Source organism: Elephantulus edwardii, unplaced genomic scaffold, assembly GCF_000299155.1.
Source record: "Elephantulus edwardii isolate Elephantulus edwardi_28Jun2011 unplaced genomic scaffold, EleEdw1.0 scaffold00193, whole genome shotgun sequence".
NCBI lineage: Eukaryota > Metazoa > Chordata > Mammalia > Macroscelidea > Macroscelididae > Elephantulus > Elephantulus edwardii.
The window spans coordinates 5,532,751-5,555,042 of record NW_006399943.1 but is presented as its reverse complement, the minus strand read 5'-3'; the positions used below and the strand labels follow the sequence as shown (position 1 = coordinate 5,555,042).

At 53.7% G+C, this 22,292-nt stretch overlaps 1 protein-coding gene across 1 annotated transcript in view; it reads right to left on the bottom strand.

Annotated features, from left to right (window-relative positions):
- Nucleotides 1-1,901: 1,901 nt before the first annotated feature.
- PRPF6 (pre-mRNA processing factor 6) overlaps nt 1,902-22,292 on the bottom strand; it is a 31,884-nt gene continuing 11,493 nt past the window's right edge. Inside the window, exons 7-21 of the mRNA XM_006896905.1 lie at nt 18,059-18,153; nt 17,514-17,670; nt 16,782-16,944; nt 14,552-14,670; nt 13,411-13,629; nt 12,115-12,237; nt 9,970-10,091; nt 8,055-8,193; nt 6,855-6,974; nt 6,402-6,578; nt 6,055-6,188; nt 5,617-5,708; nt 4,319-4,433; nt 2,540-2,666; nt 1,902-2,054 (exon numbers count right to left, since the gene is read on the bottom strand). Coding sequence (XP_006896967.1) covers nt 1,902-2,054; nt 2,540-2,666; nt 4,319-4,433; nt 5,617-5,708; nt 6,055-6,188; nt 6,402-6,578; nt 6,855-6,974; nt 8,055-8,193; nt 9,970-10,091; nt 12,115-12,237; nt 13,411-13,629; nt 14,552-14,670; nt 16,782-16,944; nt 17,514-17,670; nt 18,059-18,153 — 2,055 coding nt within the window. The remainder of the gene's footprint in view (nt 2,055-2,539; nt 2,667-4,318; nt 4,434-5,616; nt 5,709-6,054; nt 6,189-6,401; nt 6,579-6,854; nt 6,975-8,054; nt 8,194-9,969; nt 10,092-12,114; nt 12,238-13,410; nt 13,630-14,551; nt 14,671-16,781; nt 16,945-17,513; nt 17,671-18,058; nt 18,154-22,292) is intronic.

Sequence of the window (22,292 nt, the reverse complement as noted above, 5' to 3'; positions counted from 1 at the left end):
CCAGCGTGACAGGAGAACAGCCTGGGGACCTCAGGAAAGCCCCGAAGCCCACGCTGCAAGGGAACCTATGTCCCAAGGTCCTGCCCCACCACGATCCTCACGCCCACCCGCACGCCCCGGCAGAGTCTGGAAATCAATCTTGTGCATCGAGATGGAAGGACTCCACTCCAGCAGCTTCTCACCCTGCAGGGGCCAGAGCCTGCTGTCCCTAGGAGAGGAGATCCAGACGGCCACCGCTTGTCACTGCTGCCCACCATGCTGAGCACCTGCTCCTGGGCAGCAGGCAGGATGGACAAGGGTCCCAGGAAACACCAGCAGCAGAGGGCAAAACTCCCTCCCCCACACTTCCAGGAAGGCCAGGGCAAGTGGACCCTACCCAGCTGCCCGGCACTGGGAATCTCTACTGGGAATTTCCCGCAGGGCAGTGGGCGGCTGGTCCTCATGTCCCTTGAGCCCCTTCCCCAATGCAGCTCACCATGGGCCCGTCAGGCACAGGGTCCTCCAGCCACACACATGCTCAAGAGCCAGGCTGGAAGCTTGGCCCTGGAGCAGCCAATGGTTCCCCTGGTTGTAGGGCGGCCGAGGCTTTTGAAGTTGGCTCTTCTGGCCAGAAGAGGGGAGGAGAGGGGAGAAGAGGGAGGAGGGGGAGAGGGGACAAGGGAAGGAAGGAGGGACGTGACTACTCCCAGCCCGCCCCCCTGCCCGCCCCCTTGCTACTACCCAATCGCATCTCCAATTAACCTGACCCTGGAGGGTGGCAGCTGTCTGGGGCTGGCTCCACAGCCCTGATCTTGGCCCCGGGCAGCCGGTTCTGGTGGGAGACTAGGTAGGGCAGCCCTGGGAGGCCTGTCTGGATCCACTCACATGCTCAGGCTGCCCGCACACAGACCTCTAGCCTCTAGTCCTTCAGGAGAGGAACTGTCCATCTGCTGGTCCTAAGGCAAGACTTCTCAAAGCCCTGTCCCAACTCCCAGGTGCTAGGGCCCCTTTGCCTCCCAAGAGTAGTTCCTTCTGCAGAGACCCCAAGTGGTATCCTGAGAAAGGGAGAGGTGCATCCAGGATGAACCTGCACTGTGTGCCCCATGGCCAGATGATGCCCAGCAGGGGCAGACAGGGTCACAGCTGCAGGCAGAATAGAGCAGACAAGTGCCACTGGCCTTCACTGCGATGAGGATGAATTTAAGTAAAGAGGAGAGGTGGCAGGTTCAGGCTGCACCTCCAAGTGGCGTGGGAAAGAAACTTTACTCTCTCACCACCCACAGAAGACCAGGGCCCAACTGAAATGGGTTTCCCCAGCACTTGCTGGAGCCCTGCCCCCACAAGCTGCCCTGGCAGAGAAGACTTGGGCCTGTGTCCATGTCTGCAAAGATCATAGCAGCTTCCAAACTTAAACTGTGGGGCCTTCCTCAAAACACGCAGGCCCAGCCCCACCATGGACAGCCCCACCTCATACCTATATGGCCCTCCCAAAACACTCCTCCAATGCAGGCCTTCCTACTACTCCATTGACAGACCCACTCCCCACACCCTTCCATCTACAGACCCCCTCCCCACAGCCCTGTCTATGGTCCCCTCCTCACACTCCTCTGTCTGCAGACCCTCGAAGGGGAACACTTGCTGAGAGGCCACTCTGAATGGCCCATGTACCGCCATCTACAGCCCATCACATCACTTCTTCTCAAAAAGGTCTTCTTGCAAGCTGAGAACCACCGGCAACCCCACCCAGAGTGACCAGCAACAAAGTCGACTGAGGGACCGGACAACAATCACCATCAACACCGTTACTGACTACATCAAAAATATTTAATGGGGGAGCAGAACAGAGCCCCCAGCCTGCTGCCACCCAGGGAGGTGCCCCTGTGCAGACCCAGAGTGTCAGTCCCCTTGGGGCAGGCTGGTCTTCAGAAAGTGTTCTTGATCCGGGCGGCCACCAGCACCAGCACCTCGCCAACCTTCTTCTGCCAATTGGCAATGTCCTTGGACACGGCACACCACAGCTCCCCATGTCGTGGCTCTGCGTTCTCACAGCGCTTCCTCACCTCCTCCTGCTGCTCCTACAGGGACACGTGGCTGCTCAGGAAAGCCCTTCACCCACCCCCACTCCAAGGAAGGACCTGTGCATCAGAAGAGCAGAGGGAGCGTGGCCTCCCCACTGAACTCCAAGCACACAAGGAAACCCCTAGAAGATGCAGGAGCCTGGGAGCTGCTGGTACATAGGACTCTGAGGGGTAAGGCAGCTGGGTAGGAAGGGAGGGACGTATGTACGTATACACAACGCCCCCCCACCCCAAGACAAACTGACAGTGAGATTCTATGCCTCAAAAGTGCCAAAGACATTCACCTACAGACCTTAGGATGGTCACCCACAGATGCAAAGATGGCCACTTAAAGACCTGACAATGGTCACCTACCCACACACCCAAGGACGATCACCCACAGACCCTGGTGTGTCCACTTATGAACCCGAGGACAGTCATTCACACCTCTAGACTCTCCCATCATATCCTCCCTAGCAGGCCATGTTTGGCCTATGTCTGACCTCTGTGCCGTGCTGCAGTTCAAACTTGTAGAAGAAGGCCCACGTGTCTCCCAGATCCGAGTCAATCTTGACAGTGCGGTGGAACCACTCCCTGGCCTTGGTGATCTTTCGCTCACTCCAGAAGAGCCTGTCACAGGAGGAGGGGCACAGCTTACCCACAGCTGCCCAGCCACATGGCATGACTACGATCTGCAAGCGGGCAAAGTGGGCTCTGCTCACCAGTCACCCTTGGCTCCTGCCTGAGAACACAGACTTCTCTCCAGGGAGAGCACTGTGCTGCCAACACTGCCTGGTGCCCAGAGCTGGGGTCACCCTAAGCAAGAACCCATAGTGAGGTCTCCCTGAGGCTTTATGACCCCTTTTCCCTCAGAGCCTATATTAGGAGACAGCAGACCCTGACCAAACACTCAAAAGCTCTGGGGAGGGAAATTGGAGTGGTCACCCAGCCCTCAACCAGCACTGAGAACTGACCCACTGCAGTTGGCCAGGGAGCAAATGCACATCAGACAAGTATCCAGGCCTGATGGACTGACTTGGGTCCTTGGGAGTGCTCTCCACCCACGGGCAGCTCCACACATCCAGGGTGGCACCCCCATACATGGGGGGGACACACTTAGCTCCCCCACTTCTCCAGGACTGTGGATCTGCAGGGATCATCTGCCCTCCCTCACTGGGCCTATTGCACCCAGAGGCCCCAAGAGGCCCACAATGATTGCCTGATGGCTTTTTAAGCCTCAGTATTAGATAAACTGTGATTTGAAGGCACAGCCCTGAAGGCAGACTCAGAACTTCGCTTGGGAGTAGCCAGAGGCTGTTTGCTTTAGCAAAGCCTTTTATAAGGGATTATGGCCGGCTGTCAGATTGCCAGGCAGTCAGTCATCATTCCAGTACAAGCCAGGCCAGCCGCCCACAGGCCAGCAGCCGCCCACAGGCCAGCAGCCGCCCACAGGCGCAGCCGCCCACAGGCGCAGCCGCCCACAGGCGCAGCCGCCCACAGGAGTAGCCGCCCACAGGTGCCTCTTGGTTATACCTCTACAGCCTCCCACCCTATGGGACCACATAGGCCCCCATGCTTATGGGTTCCCCATAGCCCCCACCCCTATGGTCCTCCACCTCTTCATCCTCCCTCCAGCCTCCTACAGCTCCCCACCTCTTATATTCCCCCACTGCCCCCATCATGGCCTCTCAGAGCACTTAGAGACCACAACCCCATCCACAGAAGAGCCCAGGGGTTATGGCAAGTGGGCTGTTCTGCCCTCATATGGACAGGGTGATGAAGGCCAGACTTCCAGCCAGGTAGAAACTGAGGAGGAGGAGGACCTTCAGGCACGGAGGCTGAAGACATGGCCAACCCAGTATCCCAGGCCTGACCACACTGGAAGAGGCTGAGGACTTCACCCACCTGTGGTCACCCCATCCCTTCACTCGGGCCCTCTTCCCAGGTCAAAATCAGCTGTCAAGCAGTGATCACTCATGCCCAGCTCCCCAGGCCCCAGCCAGCATTCTGTGTGCACAAACCCTGCTGGACTCCCCAGATCTTGGCCCTGCTGACCCCAGCAGCACCATGAGACACTACCGCCAGGGCTTATCTGCATGAACCTAAGTTCTCAGAGTCCTGGGTGCTTGGAGGAAACAGACCAGCCTCCCATCCAGCATGCTGAGGGCCACGGCCTGTTATGCACGGGGTGATGGCCAGAGCTCGAGGCTCCACTTCTACACACAGGTGACACCCCAACCCCCTCACCCTGCACATGTGTGACACTCATGTCCAGAACTCACTTAGCCACTGCCAGGAGCACATGTGGGTCATGTTCACACTTCTTTAGGGCGTCCACACTCTTGGTCTTCCTTTGGGGTCTGGCCTCGAGGAAAATGGCTTCAGACCACAGGATGCCTGAGGGACACACAGAGGCAGAGCTCAGCCCTATCAACAAGGCCGACTGCCCAAGAAGACGTGTGCAGTAGCTGCTGGGGGATCAGGCGACAAAGCCTGACGAGGGTAACACTCATGTCATACCAACACCCTATGACACAATGCACCCCACACAAACACTGCACATACACACCACACCCCCGACGACAATGCACACCCACACCATCTCACACCGTACATCCACCCCACCGCACATGCATACCACACACCTCCCATGACACAGTAACACCCTACAATGCACATACATACTGCAGACCCACACACCACACCCTGCACATACACACCGCACACCCACACTACACCCTAACACGACACACATCCCAAGATACAATTCACAAACCAGACCCCCATGACACCACAATGAACACCCACACAACACACAGTATACCCACACCACACATACGCTCATGACACAATGCATACACACAGCCCCCCACGCCCCATGACACAATGCAACCCATACCACACACACCACATCCCCATGACACCACAATGCACACTCACACCACACCCCACACACATCACCCATGCCGCACACACAACATACCATGCTACACGGCACATTGCACACCAAATTACACATCACATCAGCCTGCACACCCTATACAACACACCATATACAGGCCATGCAACATACCTCACCCATGCTACACATGGCAAGCCACACACAACACACCATGCAACATGCATACATCGTGCACACCACACACCACGCCACCAGAGCTCCTAAGCTTAGCCTGTGACCAGTGTGGTTCAAACAAAAAAAGTGCTGTAGCAGTTACTCTAGTGACCATAAGCCTGTCCTCTCACTAGCACCTGTAGTCTGTGAAGCAACTACCGGCCCATCTCTGCCCATGACTGTACCTGATACACACAACTGAGATTCCAACCCAACCTAAATCTCTAAATACTGAAAAGCAATCCTGTCCAACATTACACTCCTTCCCCTTACTTGGTGATCAGAAAACAGCGTTATTGGAACCCACTTGCTCCTCTAAAACTCACACATCTCACCAGTCTGGGTCCCATTCTGTGAGGCACTCCCCCATGTGGGGGCCCCAGCCCATGCTGCCCTCAGCTGAGTGGAGGCCCTGCCCACTGCAGTACTCCCCTAGGTAGGGGTGTTGTCCCATGTGGCCCTCACCTGAGTGGGGGCACTCCTGCAGTGCCTTGGCCATGAGCGTGTTAGCAATATTCTTCAGTCCTGCCCGGTATTCTAGGCGCACAGATTCCAACCTGCAAAGAAAACCATATGGAAAGGTAGAGGTTCACACGTTTGCAGAGGGTAGAGCTTCTGGAAAACTCTGGAGGCCTTCAGGTTCTGTGAGTAGCAGTTCACCTGAGGCCATGCTATGTCTCACCCCACAAGAGCAATGTCCTATGCACAAAACCCAGCTGCCACTGTCCTCCTGTCCTCACAGCGTCTCCCACTCTACAGTCCACTCCAGTGCTTAGGTGTCTATAGACAGTACGTTGCCCGACCCCACCAAGTGCCTGTACCTCACACTCCTACCTCACCAAAGGTATTCTCAGGGGAGTGAGTCACATGCACCACTGTCAGCAGGCCCCTCCAAGCACTCACCATAGGCCAGGGTTCTTGGGGTTCTTAAGCCGGGACTTCTCTAGGATGGCTCGAGCTCGGGTCAGCTGTCCGACTTTTTCCTCCAGCCGGGAAAGCAAAAGCCACAGGGGTGTGGAGTGAGGACACTTCTTTAACTGTGACCAAAACCAAACATGAATGAGATACCCAATCACAGCACGTGTCTCTCAGCTGCTGCCTGTGCCAGGTCAGCATGAGTCTTGTACATTGTACCACACAGCACACAGCAGGAATGAAGTCAAGTTTAGATGCTGACAGAGCCCACCATCTCCACTCCAGACAACTCAGCCCAGGCTCTGGGTGCCTCCACCAATCCCCTCAAGGCTCACCCCCTGGCTGTAGGCCTCCCGGGCCTTCTCGATCAGCTCCTCCTGCTCTTCCACTTGCCCCTTCATCATCCACAGTTTAGGGAAATCCTCATAATGCTTCAGGGCCTCCTCGCACAGCTCCTGGGCAGCAGCAATGTTCCCCAACACCCACTCCAGCTTCACAGACTTCATGAATACCTGGAAAGCCATTCGGGTCATCACGACCACCCACATCACTGCCCAAGTCATCACACTCACCGCTAGCTGCCGTGGCTTTGCTGGATACACATTCAGCTCCCACATGCACATGCCTCACCCAGATCCAGGGCCTGGAACGTCACAGCTATGTCCCAGCTGTGTGTGGACCAGGCTCCATCTTCCCCCACATGTCCCCCAGACTTCTTTCTCCTCACAAAGCCCTGTGCAGGATCAGGCCCCAGGACAGCGCTCATGAAGCCCTCCAGCCCCGCTCACCCGGGCAGTGGGAGCACTGCTCCGCGCCTTGGCCAGCAGCCTCCGGGCCCGCTCATACTCGTTGTTCTCAGACTCCAGCTTCACAGCAGCCAGCCAGATCTCCTCGCTGTTGGGGTTGGCCTGTGAAGGGGAACAGCAGGGATCAGCTCGAACCAGAGGGACAACAAAACTGGCTGACTCAGAGTGGTGCCAGGCCAAGCCCATCTAGACCTGGACAAGTCATCCCCCTAGCGCTTCTAAACCTAGGCAAAGAAGCAAACTCCAGGCACAAAACCAGACTTGTCTAGATGAAGCTATGCTCAGGCATTGCCTTCAAAGGGGCCTTCTGTCTCAGATACGCAGACCTACACCAGTCAGTGGTCAAGGTGTCACGACAGGGGGAAGATGTGTCAGGGCGACACAGGGTCACACAGTCCATACAGTGTGCTGGATCACATAGGGCACAGGGTCACGCAGGGGCATGCCGGTCATACAGAGCAAAGGGCCACACAAGTGTCATACAGGGTCATACAAGGATCACACAGAGAGCAGGATGTCACACAGGGTCAGAGGTCAGTCATACAGGCTCACAGTCACACAAGGCACAGGGTCACAAAGGGAAAAGACTATAGGGTCAGGGAGCAGGTCACAGGAAGCACCATGAGGAAAAAAGCCAAGCAACACCTACAGGCAAGAGGAGTAGCCGGCAGCCACCCACCAGGGACCCAGGTGTGACCTTATTGCCCAGTGAATGCGGAAGGCCTGTCCTAGGCCTGAGGTATCAGGGGTGATGGCAGTATGCTTGGAGGTCATGTGGGCCAGTGGGAGCTCTTACAGGTGACCGTAGACATTCACATCAGGCCGAGCCTGCCTGCAATGCCCACTCAAGAAGGATCACCTTTGCTAAGAAGGATCCCCTTTGCTAAGGAATGCTGGACGATGTGTCAGTGGCTCACACTGCCTCCGGCACCTGACACAGTCCACCCTGAGGCATCAGGCCTGAGCTCAGCCATCTACTCAAGCCTGCTGTGCCTGGTGGCCCCAGGAAAGACTGGGATAGCAGTGAGGTGCAGACTTGTACCTGGGGCTAACGTAATACCAGCCACCTGATGCAGATACAGGATGGCCCTGGGGGACTATTTACTCAAGGAGTGTGTCCTCACCCAGACCCAGATCACCTCCCTCTCCACCAAAGAATGGTGGAGCAGCCAGTTCACTCACCTGGAAGGCCAGAGCCAGGATGCTCCTGGCGGCGGGCACATCTCCTGCCAACCACTTGGACTTGGCACCCATGAGCCACAGCACCTCAGCCTTGGGGCAGTGAGCCACAGCCCTCTGCAGCAGTGCCTCCAGGGACTCCCTACAGGCAGAAGACAGTCAGAGGAGCCATAAACTGCTCAGTGCCAGTGCAGGAAGAGCCACAAAGACAATTACTGCTCCAAAGTCCAATGTCATAAAGAACTTATCAGGTTTTACGATAGGAGAGGAGGGAAGTCTTTCTCCACACAACCCACCACCAGCTGCTACAAAGCAGCCCATTGTTCACACTGCAGCCTGGAGGATAAACACCACAGGAGGCCCACAGCCTGTGCCCATGCAGACGGGGACCAGAGTGCACTCTACCAAGGTGAGCTATAGGAGCTGTGGGAGGAGTGGGAGTGAGAGGAGTGGGTGTGGGAAGAGTGGGGGGAGTGGGAGTGGAAGGAATGGGAGGAGTGGGAGGTGTGGGAGGACTGGGAGGAGGAGGAGTGGGAAGTGTGGGAGGAGTGGGAGTAGGAGGTATGGGAGTGGGAGGAGAGGGAGGGGGAGCAGTGGAAGGAGTGGGAGAGGTGGGAGGAGGGAGTGGGTGGTGTGGGAGGAGTGGGAAGTGTGGGAGGAATGGGAGGGGGAGGAGTGGAAGGAGGGGGGGGGAGGGGGAGGAGGGAGTGGGAGGTGTGGGAGGGGGAGGAGTGGAAGGACTGGGAGTGGGAGAGGTGGGAGGAGTGGAAGGAGTGGGAGGAGTGGGAGTGGGAGGTGAGGGAGGAGCGGAAGGAGTGGGAGGAGTGGGAATGGAAGGAGTGGGAGGAGTGGGAAGTGTGGGAGGAGTGGGAGGAATGGAGGGGACACATGCTCTGAAGGTGAGTGATAGGAGCTGCGGGGTGACACACTCACTCCTCCACAATGAGCTGTGAAAGATGTGGATGGACATTCTCTCCCCAAGGGTGAACAACGGGAGACGTAGGGGGACAGTCAGTCCCCAAGGATGAGCTGTGGGGGATATGGGGACATCCATTCCCCAAGGGTGAGTTATGGGAGATGTAGGGGGACATCCAGTTCCCGAGGGTGAGCTGTGAGAGTGACTGGAGGGGGACACCCACTCCCCAAGGGTTAACTATGGAAAACACACATCCCCCACCCCTAGCGAAGGATGATCATGGGGACAATGACTACAACACCCCAGCACAAATAAAAGGGACTGCTGGGTGCACAGGAGACACCTCCAGTGTAAGCTGGGACATCAGACCCGCCAAGGAGCTGAGGCTGACAGCAAACGCCCACTCCTGAGGGAAGAGCGTAGGGACAGGCAGGCAGAGCCCTCAACAGGCCCGAGTCCGCCAACGTCCAGAGAAAGTCCTGAGACAGTGTGGGCAAGCAAGTGTACACAGGGCTGGGGTGGGGAGTGTGCCAACATGCTAAGGGGTGTAAGCGAGTGTGGAAGGAAGAGAGAAGCCTTGGGGAACTGGGCACTTAGCATACGAAGTTGCAACACCTAATTTAATCAGCACTTGTAGCCAACAACATAGAACTGAAAGGTTTTTCCAATTAAGGAGTACAATGAAGAAAATTGTGAGGGACCTCCTCAGAGCTCAGAAAGTGGCCAGCTCAACCGAAATGAGAAACACGCCTTCCCCATCCCAGCCAGCCCCACCCTTGAGCTGGCAGAAACCCCAGCAGAGCGCAGGGTGGAAGGCCCAGTACTGGCCAGGGGCCACCAGCAGCCAGGCTCCCCAGGCCTCTGTTTTCTTGGCCAAGGAGCAGGGACCACCTCCTCAGAAGGAGCTGCACACACTGGCCCTGCACCTGAAGACTTCTGCCTGCAGCCTCATGCCTCCAGACGGCTCAACACCCGACAGCCAGGCCCAATCTTGTGGCCTACCTGGTCCCATGGTTCTTCTCAAAATAGGCCGCTCGTAGCCACACACTCTTCTTACTGGGGAACACCTGCAGGGCATAGGCGTAGATGGCCCGGGCACACTCCAAAGCACTGTGGGCAACACACTGGAAAGAGACATGGGACAGCAGTCACACCCTTGGGTAGGTCTGCAGTCAGCCGAATGGGTCCCATGGGGTCCTGGGCACATGTGGGGATGAAGACAGGTGGGGAACCTGGGACGGGACCACACTCGCTGTGTCTCATGAAAACCCCTGCCTTCAGCATGAACACTGTGTTATTTCCACATTGCACTTCAAAGATGAGAAGGTGCAGAAACTCGACTAGGGTGCGGGAGCCGAACAACTAGAGCAAAAACAGCGAGCACTCACATGTCAAGAGGATGTGACCACAGGGCTGTGTGCAGACTGTCCCAAGGGCCAGAAACTGCTGTGACAACACCATCAAAACACGATGTCCCCCAAGGAAAGCAAGGAACTGCGAAACCACTACGTGAGGCCATATGAGGTAAAGAGCCCCACAAGACAGAGCTAGGACAGAGGATCCATGCTGGTCCTCACCCCATGTCCCCCCTCAGGACAGCAGTGCCCCTCCCCGGCTACACACTGAGGAGGAGGCCTGTTTGTTGGGAAGACCCTGTACTGCTCTCCTCACACAGGCTTACAATCCAACCACCCACGACCAGGGCCTCAGGGCCCACAGTGACACTCAAGAGGCTCCATCTGGCACAAGCTACAAGTGGGCCTCAAGCTGACCACCCAGCAGCAGTCCTGCTGTCTATACACAGTCCCTGAAACCCCTGAACCATAGCCGGGTGTGCCTCAGGACAGGGTACGGTGTAAGGGCAGCATGTTGTGGCACCAACATTCATGTAGGCACATATGGCAGCCATGATGTCCAGGGAGGTACTAAGGAGGGACAGACACTGTGGCCGTGACGTCCAGGGAGGCCGTGAGGAGGGACAGACACTGGGGCCATGACATTCAGGCTTTTCATCTTTGCTCTGCTCAGCTGACAGCCTCCCTGACTCTCAGTTTCCCTGGACCTAGGGGCCTGTCTGGGTGCAGAAATAGGTCAGGGGAGAACATTCTCTTGTGTCCACAAGGCTCTGACCAGGAAGGACTGGTCCTGGAGGTCCGGCACAAAGCCTTGGCCCCATGCCAGGATTGGTGTGCTCAGCTCAAAGACAAAGGCTGTGTGGGGTCGTTCATGGGGCAGACCCCATGCAGTACATAAGGAAGAGACCCAAGGGGTTAAAAGTGGGAGAGATGAAAAAAGAACAGGAGTTCCAGCAGCACAATCACCATCTCACAGTCAGTCCCACAGAGCAGTGGCCCAGAGAACCTGAAGCATTAGCCAAGGCAGGAAGAGCTCAGAGTGTGACCTTTGACTCAGACGTACAGCAGTGGAGAGCCAGAGGTGGGCAAATCCTGCAGGTTAGGCAACCCTGTGGCCCCTTGCTGAAGATATGAACATTACACAACAGACGAGGCCTCTGCTCTGATCACATAGAAGCTACAAGCCCACAGCTCTGAGCACGCACATCCCGCAGGAGAGAATACACCCACCAGTGAATGGCATGAACAATTGGGGGAACCCACCTGATAGCCACCACATCCTCACACCAGAAGAGCCCAAATGCAGGCTCTGGACTGAGGGTGACTAGGGACCACTACTGGGTTTGCTGCCGGAGGAGACACTATCCAACCCCAATGGAGGAGCACACACCAGAGCTCATGTGCATCATGGGGCTTGTCCACAGACCCCCAGCAGAGCGCAGCGGTCAGCTGCAGCACCAGGCCTGAGTTCTAGCTTCCAGACATACCAGCACTGCCTGAGGTGGGTTACATGTCTGCACAGGAAAATGTGCACATACGTGCAGGCAGTATGCAAGCTGTCTGCGTGGGGAGCATGCGGAGGATGCTCACCTGCCTGCATGGGTGTGCACACTTGTGTGCACGAGGCATGTGATGTACACACTGTGTACTCCCCATACTCAACTGCTAGTAACAGTAACATTTCCTGTACACTGTGGCCTCATGTATGTTACACACAACTGCTAGCAGCAGAAGACGACAGCAGCAGCCCTAGACCAGCTTGTCCCACTGACATGCTCTGCTCAGAACTCACACTGTCCGCATCCTCCATCCACGTGTGCTTCCGGTCCTCCTCCTCGATCCCAATGCCGATCACAGCACGCATGACTGCTTGGCAAGTGGCCACACTGCCGGCCTTGTCACACTCTTCAGCGTCCTAGGGGGATATGACGGTAGTTACAGCCCAGGGCTACAGGTGTCTGAATCCACATGCCCTCCCTGGAGATGTCCATCTGTCACAAGAACTCAAGGGTAGTCAGGCACGCCTGTCCATCTGTCTCTTGGCTAATGTCTATCCCTGTTGCCCAGCACAGCGTCCAGCCATCAGAGTGCTGGGTGAAGGTGCATTCACTATGCAAGCACCTCAACTAAGTGCCCACTGCACGTAAAGTGCGACTTTAGACACCTCACACGGGCCCATCAGTGACAAGGGAGGTCAGTGGGAAAGAGAGAGTGGTTCGAGGGTCAGCACTGATGTGGGATGACCTGCATCCCAGGAACGGAGGCTGTCAGGAAAATTCTGGGTTCAAGGCCACAGAATGTTCAAGAACACAGGAAGCTCAGAAGTGAAGGGTATGAGCAAGATCATAGCATTCAGTTACTTACCTAGTAACCAGCAACAGGTGTCAGCGGTATAGTGACCACAAGTTGACGACCTGTCCCCTCAACAATCCAGAAAGACCCACAGAAGACCAAAAAAACTTGCCTCTGGCCAAGTGACTGTGTCTATGGACCCAGCAGACAGTGGGCACATGGGGTGCTGGTCTGTGCACATTTATATGTGACAGTGCATGTGTGTGAGTGTGTGTGGTGACCATGCATGTGTGAGCAAGTGAATGCATGTATGTGTGTGTCTACACAAGTGTGTAAGCATGTCTGGCTGAGTAAATGTGTGTGAGTCTGTATGTGTGTGAGCACGTCAGTTTGAACAAGTGTGTGCATGCGCTTGTCTGTGTGTGAGCACAACTGTGCGTGCGCACGCATGCGTGTGTGTGTGTGAGAGAGAGCAAGCGCGAGCGAGCAAGAGAGCGCATTATCTGTGTGTCTGTGTGATCTGCATGGAAAGGGAGCCTACTGAGAGACATCTGCTCATGACTGACTTCGTAGAGGGCTGACAAGAGGCCCAACCCCAGCATCTGATCCCAGAGCCATCAGTAGCTCCAGCCCTGCAGAGAAGTTAAAACATGCTACTGTCTCTGCAGGGCCCCCATCCCCACAGGAAGTTCTTCAGGACAGCCAACTCACACAGCATGTTCCCGTTCCTGACCAGGAAGGAATACACACAGGCATCTGTAGCAGGGAGAACTGGTTTGGCTTGGCATCGCCTCACCTGAATCCACTGCTCACGGTTGATTTCCACGCCGTTGGCCCGCAGTGAAGTGATTGCACGGTCAATGATCTTCTCCACCATCTGTGTGTTCCCATTGGCCTCCTCCAGCTTGGCAGCTGTGATCCAGATGTGCCGATCAGTGGGGATGTTCTCTCGGGCTTTGTTTAGGACCTTGCGGGCATTTTCATAGGTCTCGAGCCTTGCCAGAGCAAGCCAGAGCTAAGGAGGAGACACCAGTGCTCAGAGTACCTGCTGGGTGGAGCACACCCCTGATGGGCCAGAAGCACTGCAAAGTGCTCCAGCAGTCACCCAGCCATGAGCTGGCCCTCAACTGTCCACAGCAGCACCGCATGGAACCGCTTCACCTGCCTCTGACCTGGCACCTATATGGTTAACACAGAAGCCTGATGGATTGTGGGCCTAATGTTCATCCAGGCCCAAAGCAGGCACTGACTGAGAAAGCAGCAGAACACAGCCACCGACTTTCCTCTGTCTAAAGTCCTGACACCCAGCCCTGCTGACTCTGCAAAATCTCATCTCCAAAAGTGTGTGTGCACCACTTCTGTGTAAACTAATCAAGATGAATTCTGTTTACAGAATTTCACAATGCCCACTGGATAATTAAGACATACCAGGTATCACAACAGTAAATCCAGAGTTCATTGCACAGAACGCTGAAACCTGGATGTCCACCTACAGCCACTGAGTGACCCCAGATCTGAGTGGTCCTAGAGGGCAGAAGAGAAGCGTTCCCTAGGGCTTCCCAGATTGTACGTCTTTACAGAATCAAATTGCCTTATCCTTCTTCCAAGGAGTGCCTGATGGGTTCTAACCGCTGAGCTTCTAGAAAGAGCCATGCACTTCACCATGCAGTATCAGGGCTCCACTGGGAGGCCAAGGAAGCCAAGCAGCTTCGAGTAGAGAGCTGACCTCACACGGACAGTGAACCACCAGCCCAGCCCCACAGCTCTTCTGTTCACCTGGGCTGAGCTTGGAGGGACTGCCCAGGAAGGAGCAGACCCCACACTTTGATGGGCACCAGGCCCACACCAGATGACCACCACCTAGAGCCCTCGCTCACCTCCCAGTTCTTCCTTACAGCTCCCTCGTGCCGCACCACCCCAGAACAGGCATTATCTACCTCCACACTGGTCGGACAGCACTCCACAGCACGGCTGAGCATGATCCTGGCATCTTCCGGCTCCTCCAGCTCCACAGCAGCCTTCCACAAGCGGACCGAGTTGGGAACATGCTCAAGGGCTGGAAAGAAGAGATGAGGAAGCAAGTGAGGGGGAAGGGAGCAGAGAAAGGCACACTCGCCCCGAGGGGCTGCCCCACAAGCCCCTGTGACAAGGCTGTGCAGAGACCCAAGGCCTGAAGAGTCCACCAGACTGAAGACAGGGTCCGACGGGTCAGGCAGGACAGGTGTCAAGTCCACAGGACGCAAGGTGCATACGGCAACCCCGGAGAGCCTCAGGAGGGGAGGAGCAAGCTGGACTGAGAGGGCAGGGCTCAGCTCAGGCAACATCGCTCGGGTGGGGACAGAACCAGTCAGGAAGAGGACAGGGACGTTTTCTCCCCTGGGATAACACAATGGCTCCATTTGTGCTAATGGCCAACTGTAGTCAGGAGCGTGGAAGATCAACCTTAGAAAGGAGCCGGCAGTGCCAGGAAGACTGATCATAAGGCCATCCTTAAAATTCAAGGGTAAACAAATTTCAAGAGCAGAATGGAAGGGCTGGCTGGACACCAGGGTTGCAAATCTGTCCTCCCAGGTGGGACACCAGACCAACACACAGGCTTGTCCTGCTCCTGCACTTACAGGCGCACACCTACCTCAGCAAGTAGACATCAGCTAGGAGTGCTGGAAACAAAGACCTGGCACCCCAGGGCCATGCTGAGTGAACAGGCCATCCCACATGATGGTCACTGTTCAGGCCCTCACCAGGCCACACACATGGCAAGAACACTGACTATCCCCCAGGCAATGAAGGACAGCAGAGAGGCAGAAGTTAAGGTGGTAGGTATCTCCACTTACCACCTCTGCTCCTGGCACCAGAACCCAAGTCATTGAGAGAATTGGCCAACACTTTCAGAACCACAGCTCAGGCCCTTCACGATCTACCACCAGGCTCTGCCTGAGGTACAGGGAGTCTGTCTACACAGCAAATGAGTCTAGAGATGAGTGCGGCCCAGAGCAGACGAGGAGCAGCAGCAGATCAGAGAGCCCCCTGGCCCCTCAATCTTCTCTACCTGAGCTCAGCATCCTGCCTGATGGGAAAGAATCCCCGTCAGGCCTGCAGCCCACCCCTCACAGGCCTCGGCACCAGCCTTCCATAAGCCTAACAGCAGCCGGCTGGGCACCTACATAGCCTGCAGTGAGTAGGGGAGTGGCTGCAAAGACATCTGTCATGGTCATCGCAGGCTGGGGAGCTCGGCAAGCTTTCCCAAATAAACAGTCTGGTTACTCAAGTCCATATGTTCTCCATCAAAGCATGTCCTGGTGGGCGGAGAAACAAATGTCTACAGACCTGCGGGTGCTGACTTTTTGGTACACATCCGTCAAAGATGGTCTCTGCACATCCTCCAGGCAGCTAAGCTACAGCCACAGCAGAAAGACACACCCCAATGCACACTAACACACACATGAGGCCCAGGAAGGACAGCCATAGGTCACAGACACACCCCAACACACACGAGATCCAGGGAGAAAAGGCACAGGTCACACACACCACACACCCCCACATGTGTAAGGCCAAGGACAACAGGCACAGGTTGGAGATGAGGTGCACTTGGCCCTCACCACGGCCACTCATTTGCTCCTTCCTTCTCAAATGTCTGGGTCCTCTGAGGACAAGCAGAGACCCAAGAAAACACGCTGCACGTCCCACTGCTGAAGTCAAAGCAGCCAATGACACCAGCACTGACCTCGTTCAGCACCCGCTCTGCACTGAGCTCAGAAGCAGAGCCCACTCAGCTCAAGGCAAGAGCAGCACCTCTCTCCTCTGCTCTGTCCTAACTGCTCACAGCTCTATCCTGGGTAGGGCTGTCGGCGGACTCAGTGCTCCTGGCTCACTGTGCACTATTCAGAGAGACTGTGGGGGAATTCTAAGTGCCAGACAAGAAGGGAGGGCACCTTGAGAATGCCACCACACAGCTGACGGCCAGGTCAACATCGTCAACCTGCTCACGCTCTGCTCTTGGAGTGCCTCCTCCCCTGAAGGTGAGACTGAAAACCAGGCCTTGGACTGGACAAACGCTGAGCAGGCCTGCACTTGGCCTCACAGCTTCAACTCGATCCTCACCTGTTCTGCTCACAGACTGGCTGCGCAACTCACCCGAGGCACCTCACCTGGAGCTTAGAAGCTCACCTTTCCGAAGAACCCGCTTCTTGGCTCGAATGTCTGTCTCTAGTTCTGCTGCTCTGATGTAGATCCGAACAGACTGGGGGAGGTGACGGACCGCCTGGGCCACTACAGCCTTGGCTGTGTCCCCAGGTTGCAGCCTGGCTGCTTCCAGCCAGACATCTTCACTCTGGGAGGAAGAAGAGAATGGTCAGGGCTTTAGGCCGAGTCAGCACCCACAGCAGAGCAAAAGCACAAGGCAAGGTCAGCTATATAGCAGCTATCTGGTCTCAAACATGTGTGTCCTAAGACTCTTCCTAAAATGCCAGCCTGGGTGCAAATAGTGTCTCCACATGCAAGATGCCCACAGCATGTCCACCTGGTCCTTCTACACGTTGACCAATGAGGCACTTGGGCATCCACTCGGGGTAAGCACACACCCAAGTGTGGGAACCCAGGAGGCACTGATAGCAGGTAGGTCGCCCCTACATGACAGAAGAGACATGCTCACAGGTGGCAGGGCGTTTCCAACACTCCGCTAGGAGTTGATCAGCACCACCAGTCTTACAGCTTCTTTCACTGGGTGAAGAGCTGACAGGTTTAGTTTTTTCTAGTTTAAAAACAGCATTCAACTGTCTGCGATGTGGTTACCAAGAAGTGAGACCCTGGTGGGCCTGCTTCCCCGATTCCCCAGGCTCCCCAGCCTCACCAACAGTCTGTGATGATGGCCACTCCCACCAGGTCTGGCCTGGCCTTTACCTTGGGGCACATCTCCGTGCCCTTCATGATGAGATTTCTTGCCACTTGCAGCTTCCCTGTGACCTCCTCCAGGCGGGCAGATGCAATCCAGGCGGGCGGGTGGTGAGGGTTTGTCTCCCGAACTGATTTGAGGAGCAGTCGTGCCTTCTTGATGTCACTGAGGGGGGAGGAACACTGTCACACCATCACATACTCAAGTAGCTGAGACCCAAGGGAAAGCACCTGCTGTGTACAGTCGACAGACAGAAACAGGCAGCACTGAGTTGGTCAAGAGGCTAGCAGCCAACCTCTGCAGCCGAGCAGACCTTGTGTGGTCTACCTTGTGTGGTCGCAGAGGGGCAGAGGATAGGTGGCAGCCAGCAGCCCTCTCTAGAGCACAGGCAGACATGGCACTTTGTGTGTCAAACATGGAAAGCAGAGATGTTGCAATCAGTCTCAACACATTCTATTATGTGTTTTCTTAGAGCATCCACAGAAAATTCAAGCTAAATAATTTTCAAAAGATTCAAAGCACTCCAGGTCCCAGAAGCCACCCAAGCACTCACTTGATGTCCCCTCCGTGTGTGGGGATCATGGAGTTCAGGTCTGTCAGGTAGCCTTTGGGGTCAACCACAGTCTGTCCACTCACCGAGTCAGACACCTGGTAAGGACAGGTCACAGGGAGTCAGCAAACCACTGGGAATACCCAGAGATAAGAGCAGCAGGGACACCCTGGAGACCCCTTCCCAGCTTTGACCCTGAATATAAGACAGAAGCCTTGAAAAGAAGAAGACAGCAAAACTTTCCATCCAAATACTACGCAGCACGTGCAATAATTTTGTAAAATACTACACAACAAGGGAGAGGCTAGAAAGCACCATGCTGAGGGAACTCACTCAGTTTCATAAAGACAAATACTGCATAAGACCATTACAGTAAAAATAGAAGGATCATTAGTAAGAGCTATACAGAAGTCCAAGGGGGGGAGGGAGAGAGGAGGGCAGCCACAGGTGTGTGTGAGAGGAATCTTGAGGGCACAGCGAGGTGGGCAGAGTGGGTTTTCAGACATTGTAAGTCACACTGAAAGATTACCCTTGGCTTGTCACGGCTGATTCTTACCTAGACCACCAAGAGGTATATCAGATCTTTGAAGGAGTGGCCTCCACTCACCTCAGTTTGTTGTACTGACTGTGGGCGTTGCATGTTGCTGTGATGCTGGAGTTGTGACTGCTATTTCAAATGCCAGCAAGGATACCCACAGAGGACAGGTTTCAGAGGAACTTCCAAACTACAACAGACTAGGAAGCAAGATTGATCATCTGCTTCTGAAAATCTTACAAATAGGAGCAGAAAGTGGTCTGATGTAGTGCTAAGACACATGCCCCATGAGTTGGAAGGCATTAAAAAATGTAGAAGAGCTACCTCCTCAGAGTAGTCTACTTTAATGACAGTGATGGAAAAAGACAGCTTTCAGCCAATGAAAGTCCTTCATTTACAGATGTGGACAGACTTAAAATGAGAACATCCATTACTAAGTGAAATACAGAACATAAGAAGCATGACTCTAGGAAATGCTTGAAGCCTTTGGTTATGAAGTTTAAAGAACACCATCTTCAGTGTGGATCACGTGTTGTTGTTATGTGCCTCTAAGTTGCCCATGACTCATAGCGACCCTGTGAACAACAATCCTAAACCCTGCTCTATCCTGTGCCAACCTTAACGTCTAACACACCCACCCCCACTACCCCAGTCACTGAATCAATCCATCTCATCGAGGATCTTCCTCTCCTGTGCTGTCCCTCCACCCTTTCAAGCATGATGTCCTTCTCCAAGGACTGGTCCCTCCTTGCAACATGTCCTAAGTATGTCAAACAAAGCTTCAGAATTCTTGCCTCCAAGGAGCAGCCTGGTTTCACCTTCTCAAGAACAAACTTGTTTGTTCTCTTAGCAGTCCATGGTATATTCAATACTCTTCTCCAATCCACAGCTCAAAGGCTTCAATTCTTCTTCTATCATCCCTAATCATCGTCCAGCTCTCTGATGCATAGTAATTGATTGCAAAGATCAGGGTCTGTATCAGGAATACCTTAGTATCCAGCCTAACATCGTTGCTCTTCAGTACTTCGGAGCAGTCTCTGACAGCCGACTTTCTCAATGCAATACATCTTTTAATTTCCTGGCTGTTGGTGCCAAGTGTGTTGATTGTGGAGCCAAACAAACTAAAGCTGTTAACAATATTGATCTCTTCACCAACTATCATGATGTTGCCAATCGGCCCAGTACTGATTGGTACAGAGCTTCAATCCATATAGAAGACTACAGTTTTTGACCTTCTGCAACAAGTACTTCAGGTCCTCCTCAGTTTCAGCAAGCAGGGTTGTGTCATCTGTATAACACAGATTGTTGATGATTCTTCCTCCAGTCCTGATGTCACATTTCTCATAGAGCCCAACCTTCTGGATAATCTGTTCTGCATTTAAAGATTGAAAAGGTATAGAGATAGGACACATCCCTGGCGTACACCCTTCCCAATTTTGAATCATGCAGTGTTTCCTTGCTCTGTTCGGATGACTGCCTCCTGGTCCAAGTACAGGTTTTGCATAATAAACACAATCAATTGTTCTGGGATTCCCATTCTTCTCAGAGTTAGCCACAGTTTGTTGTGGTCCACACAGTCAAATGCCTTTGCATAGTCAATTAAACACAGACATTCACGAAACTACGTATGATCAAGAGCCTGTGGTGATGAAGGAAGAAGTTCAAGACGCTCTGAAAGAAGTGGCACAAAACCAAGGCCCCACAAATTAACGATATACCAATTGATATATTTCAACAAACAGATGCTGCCCTAGATTTGCTCACCAAGTTATGCCAAGAAATCTGGAGGACAACCACCTGGCCAAATGACTGGAAGAGATCTATATTTGTTCCCATTCCAAAGAAATCTGACCTGACAGAGAGTGCAGAAATTATCAAACAGTATCATTAATATCACATGCAAGCAAGATTCTGCTGAAGATTATCCAAAAATGACTGGAACAGCACCTCAACAGAGAATTTCCTGAAGTCCAGGCTGGGTTTTGAAGAGGCCGTGGTACTAGGGATATTGTAATTAATGTTAGATGGATCTTGGCTAAAAGCAGGGAGTACCAGAGAAATGTCTGTGTGGATCACTTATCAATAAAAATTTAATTTAAAAAAAAAGCAACAAAGAAGAGGGAAGGAAAAAATAAAAAAATGTAGTTAGTATACAAAGAACACTAGTAGAACAAGACAAGGAGGACCAACTTTGGAAGAACTGAGGTAAAGACAATATGACTACAGCAATTAGCAAACTGTTGCTGCTGTCAGATGCCGTCAAATAGAGTATGCTCCGTAGCAACCCTATGAACAACAAATTGGAACCCTGTCCTATCCTGTGCCATCTTCACAATCTCCCAACACCCTCAAGCCCATTGCTGCAGTCACTCAATCCACCTGGTCTTCTCTTCTTCATCAACCCTCCACACCCCCAAGCAAGATGTCCCTTTCAAAGGAATAACCTCTCCTACTAACATGCCCAATGTATGGGAAACAAAGCCTCATCATCTCTGTTTCCAAAGAGTGCACTAGCTGCACCTTTTCCAAGACATATCTGTCTGTTCTTTTGGCAGACTACTGGATATCCAGCACTCTTCTCTAACATCACAACTCAAAGGCATCAATTCTTCTCTGTCATCCTTAGTCACGGGAACTAACAAATCACACACACAGAGAAGCTGAAGTGGTAAGAATCTGTACTGCAATCCTGAAGGCGGATGGTTCAAATCTGACAGCTCTGTGCTATGTGGGAAAAAAATGGGCAATCTCCTCCAGTGAGACTACTGCCTTTGAAAACCCGCTGGAGGATCAGCTATGGGTTGGTTCCAACTCAGTGGTTGTTGTTAAGTGCTGTTGAGTCGTAGACAACTCATAGCGACCCTATGAACGAAAGCCCTGAGAACTGTTCACAGAGTTTCTGGAGGCAAGCCATTCTGGAAGTGGATGCCACTCCTGCTTCCAAGCTTGTTTTAATTGGGGAGCTCCACCAAACACTGTCCACCATGGGTAACCATTATTGCATTTGGCACATCAGTGTCACAGTGTTTAGCATCACAGCAACCACAAGTTACCTCTGTACAGCAATGCACAGACCAATGAACCCAATGGTATACAACATACATACACACACAGTTATAGTTACATAGTTGTTGTTATGTGCCATCAAGTTGCTTGTGACTCATAGCGGTGTACAGGAGCCCTAAACGCCGTTCTATCCTGTGCCAACCTCGCCGCCTCAAACACACTCATTCCCACCATTCCACTCGTAGAAGCAATCCTCTCATCGAGGGACTTCCTCTCCCATGTCGTCCCTCCCCAACGACCAGTCCCTCCTTGCAACATGCCCAAAGTATTTCAGACGGAGCATTCTGGCTTCACCCTCTCCAGGACAAACCTGTTTGTTCTCCTAGTATATTCAACACTCTTCTCCAGCACCACAGCTCAAAGGCATCAGTTCTCCTTCTATAATCTTTATTCATGTCCAACTCTCCGATGCAAAGCATGTAACTAAAAAGACTATAGCCTGGATCAGGCGCACCTTAGTGTCCAGCCTGACGTCGTTGCTCTTCAATACTCCTGAGAGGTCTCTCACAGCTGAATTTCCCAATGAAATTCGTCTCTTGATTTCCTGGCTGCTGCTACCAAGAGTGTTGGCTCTGGAACCAAGCAAACTAAAACTGTTAACTATCTCAATCTCTTCACCATCCATACTGATGCTGC